Below are 6,890 nucleotides of genomic sequence, written 5' to 3'. Positions count from 1 at the left end.
TGTGATAATGTGATTTAAAGCCGTATGTGCAACGTGGACTCTCCACTTAAGTACGGCGAGTTTATTTTTTATCAAATGGCAAAGTTTGCAATGTCACTGAAGTTTGAGATGAGCTTTACTAAAAAACATCAGTAAAAATACAATGAGAATGGGAATTTTTTTTCTCACAAACACTTTATTAGTATTCGTAAGACAGAAACAGCAGGTCATGCAGTAGTTTTTTAATTGAGCACATATCCTCTGTGTCATTTTGGGATAAATGGCTAGCAGTACAGATTCACAGCTCCTGCTCTAAGACAGTATGACTTTAGTGGCTGTGTTGTCAGTCGAACAAAAACATATGACAAAGTTATCAAGGTGTACTTTGAAAAACTTTCACAAACATGCCATTTGAAAGAAATGTCAACACTCATGCTCTGTTTTCACATGCTATACACTTCTGCTTACTGTCACAGGAAAACTATAAATCTGTGTTATTCATGTAAAAAAATCACAATTGGCAAGAATGGAAACAAAACACAACAGAAACATTGTTACTGTAGCTAGTGGTGTTTGGTGTGCATGTTGTAGGTATTCAAGCTTGAAGCCAATGTGGAAATGATTAAAGCTGTAGTTTCATTAATGCTCACTTGAGGCTGGCTCTACATGTATGTCAGTCCCCCTAGACTCTCCATAATATGCTTGCTAGACTTAGTTCAAAGGTTAGCACTTAACCCTGTTTTCTGTGAATGCAGGTATGTGTAGCACTCTTTATCAAACTTCCCATGTGGGTTAATGACGTTTATTATCTTATCTTAGAAAGTTAAGCCTTAAAAACAGGACTTCACAATTCCATGGTTAATTTCAAATTATGTCTATATGTTTAACAGTTTCACAAAAAAAAGTATTAATTTTGGGTGCTAATGACTTTTGGTCATTTTTCATCTATTTAGACAAGATTCTTTCTCTCTCTGCTGGCAACTGGGAGGCGAGCCATTCAGTGGTGCGTTTGCGTGCTTCCTCCCAGCTATATTTGGGGACATATCCTAGATCCCTCTTGGCTTTCTCATAGGAAAAACTGAATGGCGTGTTCAACATGATGAGGAGCTGACGGTTCAGTGGCGGGACGATGCGTATGAAAGGCCGTAGGATCCAGGCTACTGTCTCCATAAGGAAAGTTAGTAAGTAGAAGAGGGTGAGTGGCAACATGGGTTTCTCTTGAATACTGAAACCCAGAGGAGACATCACGGCGTGGTTGAAGTCTGAATAACTCACAGGTGGTGTGTCATCAGAAACGAAGTAAAACTTCCCTCCAACAGCATTTCTTTTCTGCGGATCTTTGAGGCTGCGGGATGCTTGGAGATGAGCGGCGGCCACGTTGCCCACATAGACAGGCTTCACAAGGGCCTCGGGGAGCGACATACGAAGCAGAACATTTCGGTTTTTTATCCCATCGACCATGTGGCCTAGGAGGAAGCGGCAGCTCTCTCCATAGATATACGCAGGTCTGAGTGCACAGGTGGCTAGCTGGCCTCCGTTCTGGAGCACCTCACCGTTGGCCTTCAGGGTTTTCTCCTCAGCCTCACTCTTGGTCTTCCTGTAGTTGATGTCCAAACTGATGTCATAGACGGTGTCCTCACTGCCATTGATTATGGGTTCTCCCTTGGAGTTTGGCCCCATCACTTCAATGGTGCTGGTGTATATGAAGGACGGCACGTTCTCCCGAATACATGCCTCCAAAAGCAGCTGGGTTCCTACGAGGCAAAGATGCTGCTGAGTTAATATAACTAACAATAAACACTGCATATCTCAGAGCAGCACAAAACTTTTATGTTATCAGAGCAACAAGAGAATAAAGTGACTTTTCAAATATCTGCAATTATATTATGTCATCTCTGATTATGCATTTTCCCTTCATTATTTAACTGCTGTTTGTCTGTTCAGGTTATTCTCGTGTCAGGTTGCCAGTTTTGCTGTGTATCTGCTTTAAGATACATTATATATAATGAAACCTGGCGCTTGTGCTGTGGTGCTGAACATGGTAAAAACCAAAATGTTAAAAAATAAGAGAACACTTGAATCACACACTGGATCTTGATGAATAAAATATTCAGTGGAAAATGTGTTCCCCCTAGTGATCTTCTTCCACTTATTCAAATCAGGTGGGTGGGTATGGTACACCCCAAACAGGTCTGTCGCAAGGCTAACGCACAGATAAAAACATGTTTGCAACTATTCACACCCTGTGAATCACTCAATTATAAAAAAGGCACCTACAGTTATGGTTAGGAGTTTACATCCACTCATCACGGACGTGAATATTATGGTAATTTTGAGGTTTTAGTTATTTATTCAAACTCTTCTTTTTTCCACAGAGGAATGATTGTACAGCAAAATCTTTAAAGACTTAAACAAACAAGAACTGGGTACACAAGTTTGTATACATATATATGTACATATATGTGTATATATATATATATATTTTTTTTTTTTTTTAAGGCAAGGCAACAGGGAGAGAAGGTTAGCTTTGCCAAATTATTACTAGAAATAAACGACCAAAAACGACAGTGATCTGAAACACACTGCTGATGCTGTAAAAGTACACCTATATAGACAAACACACAATTTGATATTATCAGTTGTGGCATTCCCAGAGTTGGACCTCAACATTATTGAAATGGTATGAAAGAGCTTTGAATGTCCTTCAAGAGGCCGGGAACACTTATCTTGAAGGCTACTTAAGAAAAACAAGGACGCTTGAATAAAAGAGTTCGGGCTGTGTTGAAGAATAAAGGTGGTCATACAAAACAATGACTTTCAAGCTTGTTAGAATTGCACAGGCTGTTTTTGCCTCATATGCTGTAAAGAAATGAGGAAGGGCTCAACACTGTTGCCCAGTACTAGGAAGGAAAACTGTCATTTGATTTGCTGGTGAACAGTTTTTAAAATGCATTGGACAGTTGTAGGTTTAACTAAAACAAAGCAGCAGGAATATTCATATGACATGCAAGTGCTTTAAGGAGTGTAAAGTAAGTGTGAACTGGAGGAAGTAGAAGTAAGCACTGGGCTGTAATAGTGAAAGCAGATCAACGGCCAGTTAACACAAGTAATGAAAGCAGTTTTAAATGTCAGTGGTACAAAAAACAAAAACTTTCAACTGTAAATAATTCTGCTTCTTTGTTTTATGTATGTGATTTGATAAATGTATCTGAAGTCACATGAATTAGGTAAGCCTTCGGTGGATTTGTGACAGCCTTACCTTTGACATTCACTCCGAAAATCTCACTGTACTCCACTGAGTCTTTGATGTCAATGATGGATGCGATGTGGAAAACGATCGATGCCCCACGGCAGCATTTGATCAGGAAATCACCGTCCCTCATGTCCCCTTCGAAAGCTCGCAGCTTTGTCTCACCTTTGCAGTCTGACACAAAACAAACCAGTCACCGAGACAAAGCAGCAAGACGCAAGTTATTTAGTTTAATCTAAAGCAAATATTTGGTTTTCAATCTACTGTATTGGAGACATTAAAAACACATTTACATTACAGCTTTTAATTGAGGAAGTCAGAAAAGCTGAATTCTCAAATCTTTATATTGGTATATTCTTCGATTATGTCAGTAAAAGAATATATATAAGACAAATCTACTCCTGCCCATTTCATATCAATTCATGAATTTTAATCTGGAAAAGGGGATGTTTTGTAGAAAAGAACGGTTTACCCTCCAAACTCTGCAAATACTGCAGCTGTATCTGTTTGTCCAGAAGTCGAATCTCAGCCATTTTCTCTTCTTCCAGCAGCAGCCTCACCAGCCTCTTTCCCAAGAATCCACAGGCCCCCGTCACCACGCACACATCACCTCGCAGAGACATTGCAGGTCTCTTTGTATAAAATAAAGGCCCGTTAACAGTCAAAAAGCAGTTGTTTTCTCTCTGATGCAGAGCCTTCTCAAAAACAGCGGCTAAAAATGAAGAAAAACCCGAATACAGAATTGGTGTTGGATGTTTCGTGATCTGTCTGTGAGGGACGGACAACACCTTCTGTTCTCTCCACCTCAGCCCTTTTTGTAAGCCCAGAAAGTTTCCAAAAAAAAACTTCTTTTCTCTAAGGCAGTATTGAAAAAGGGGATGGGCTCAGCTACTCCAGCATGGAATGTGATGCTTTCTAGGGCTGGACAAAAAAGCAGCTGGAAGGGCTTACACCGTATGCCAAGGACATTTGCTTTTGGAAAATGTAATCTTTTGCTTAATTAGAAGGAGTATTTCATTAGAAGAGGCAGGGAGACTCAGCATGTGACAAAGCAGGAGCTGAGGGTTCTTTGCTGCTTTCTGCTTTCACAAAATGAACAATTCTACACGGAGAGGCACGTACCCCGACCTAAGAAGCACTCAACAAACACTGAATCAGAATAAAAAATCTATTACAAGTAAAGTGTTTAAAATCCCATTAAAGTACAGAAGAACTACTGCTGAGTAGTCTAATATGTAACAATAAACCTACATATATAAAACATGAGCAGGTTCTTCCCACTGAAATGTACTAGTTAAATAAAAGATCATGAAGTGAGACTTCCTCTGTCAAATAACCGATTTACCTGCTGCATAGCACTTCAATATCTTTGACTTTGTTATATTCCACTTTGGCTTCTCAGCTCTTTGGTAATGCATTTTGTGTGTCTTTTATTGTATTTAAGGGCGTGCCTACAATACTCATACACCTTTTAATTACACATTACACTGTACTACGGAGGAACATACACACAAAGGCATCCGATAGCATGGTAAATATTAAATTCATGGCAGTGCAATTACAGAAAAACACTGAACTGGTATTGTTCAGTCTTTAATAGCACTGTGATGACAATGTTTAAACTTCTGTTTTATGTTATATTAACATATCTTTCTTTGTTTGAGTTTAACTGGGGGTTTGGATTCTCCTTCCTGGTTGGCAAAAGGTGTGGCAAAGGGCTGGGGGTCTGAAGTACTGCTGACAGCCTTATTGGACTAAACCACACGCTTCATTGCCTGGGGAGGTGTTTGGAGTTTTACTGTCTTGTGCTAGTTGCTATTTTGAGTTTAGTTTATTGAGTTGACCTTTTTATTGGCCAAGTTTTTGGTTCTGTTAATTATCTTTCATATTTTTGCGTCAATAAAACCCCCTTTTTTTTATTAAACACTTGTGTCCTCTATGCCTTACTGCTTGGTCCCTGACAAGCACAAACACCTCATACCAACTGTCAAGCACGGCGGTGGTGGCGTGATGATTGTGCTTGTTTTGCAACCACAGGGCTGTGTACCTCTGTATTCTAGAGTCAAATGCAGGGCCATCTGTGTAAAGCTTGACTGAAATTAGGTCATGCAATCCCCAGCACAACAGCAAATAACTGAAATAGAATTACTGAAAAATAACTAAACCAAGGTGCTGTAATGGTCCAATGAAAGTCACATTTCAAGCTGAAATACTGTGACTGGACCTTAAGAGAGCTGTGCAAGAAAGATCTGACTGGGAAACCACACACTTACTAGGAAACAACCTGTAACTGAGAAGTTAGTTAATGAGAACCATGGCTAACCATGCTTTCTGACCATAAGAATGACTATGATTTTCTGCTCAGTATGACCTTAATCTAGCTGTCAAGGCTAGAAAGTCATCAGATAAGTGTTTGCTGAGATCACAGAGAGAGCAAACCGAGGTCGATTTTCCTGGACTTCATTACAACTTCTATGCTTGCTTCACTTTTCAGACTTGGAAGCTACATCTATCTTTTATACTGTCTATGTTCGGCACAGATTTAATTCTGGAGGTTGTCAATTTGGATTAGGTCACTTTTAGCTAACTTCTAGTGGCCATTTTAAGAAATGCAGTTTTAGGCATTTCCACATTGGCTTTACTGCTTGATTGGCTGCTAGTTAACCCTTTTCTCTAACTATTTATGCCTGCAGACTATGGAGTACTTCTTCAACTACTATGTAAAACTCAGTTAGATTACTATGGTTGAATATTAGAAAAAAACCTTTTTAATGTTACCGTCCAGGCATACTGATATAAACAAGTCTATTTCAGACTTGTTTTTCTGCTTTATTGAGATTTTTAAAGGAGGGGTTTTATAGGGATTCTTTAAGGGGAAACACGAGTAGATGAGATGTGCACTCTACTAACAATGATTAAGTATCAAAGTCTGTCTAGAAAGGTGCAAGGCTACATGAGCCAAAGAAAAAAACAGCCGACATTTCAAGGTAACATCTGTCTGCCAGATGGGCAACTTTGTTTTTGAATTGACATGAATTGACATGAATTATTATTATAAAGTCGGCCATTGTTTATTCAGCAGTGGGTACACTGGTCACTGGGCTGGAAACTCCTGGGTGTTACAGGGTTTTAATGGTCGCACCACAATCATCATATATAGAGCTGATACCTTTCTTAGAACTGACCTATAGCTGACAATGACACTGTTTCCGGCATCATATCCTATTACACATAGGCTAATTGTGTATTCCGATGTAGAAGCTTTGTTTTTTACACTAAGTTTTCAACAGTTTAATAAAATTAGGTCAGTATACTGAAAACGAGTGCTAACAGTGAAGTGCAGCGCTAGCACTCGCTTAGAGCAACTTTGGCTGACTTTTTAAACACACAAAAAGAAACCGCAACAGTTCATCCACGCACACTCCTGCACTGCATGTTAGTGTTTCTATTTGGAAGACCTTGGCAAAGCAGCCGATAAGATAGCTGTGTGCTGAGGAGGTGAAGGATAAAGTCTCAAGGGCAGTTTCATCGTCATTTGCTGACATCAAACACCAAAGAGTGAATGTGTGTGAGCTTCTTTGTATCTATGGAACAACAGTCTGATGTGTTAATGGCTGAGAGGACTTTGCGTACAGCGAATAATGCGATTCTGTGTTGCAGC

The 6,890-nt window shown here is 39.6% G+C and overlaps 1 protein-coding gene across 1 annotated transcript; it reads right to left on the bottom strand.

Moving 5' to 3' along the window:
• Nucleotides 1-250: 250 nt before the first annotated feature.
• Nucleotides 251-4,016, bottom strand: hsd3b1 (hydroxy-delta-5-steroid dehydrogenase, 3 beta- and steroid delta-isomerase 1). Its single transcript, XM_080903535.1, has 3 exons — nt 3,702-4,016; nt 3,239-3,403; nt 251-1,733 (listed from the first exon to the last, which is right to left on the bottom strand). The coding sequence occupies exons 1-3, from the start codon at nt 3,850-3,852 to the stop codon at nt 925-927; spliced, it is 1,125 nt and encodes a 374-aa protein (XP_080759661.1). The 5' UTR covers nt 3,853-4,016; the 3' UTR covers nt 251-924.
• Nucleotides 4,017-6,890: the final 2,874 nt, after the last annotated feature.

This window comes from Rhamphochromis sp. 'chilingali', assembly GCF_963969265.1.
Source record: "Rhamphochromis sp. 'chilingali' genome assembly, chromosome: 14".
In the NCBI taxonomy this organism is placed as follows: domain Eukaryota; kingdom Metazoa; phylum Chordata; class Actinopteri; order Cichliformes; family Cichlidae; genus Rhamphochromis; species Rhamphochromis sp. 'chilingali'.
Note: the sequence above shows the minus strand (reverse complement) of the source record. Positions and strands in the feature narration are given on the sequence as shown.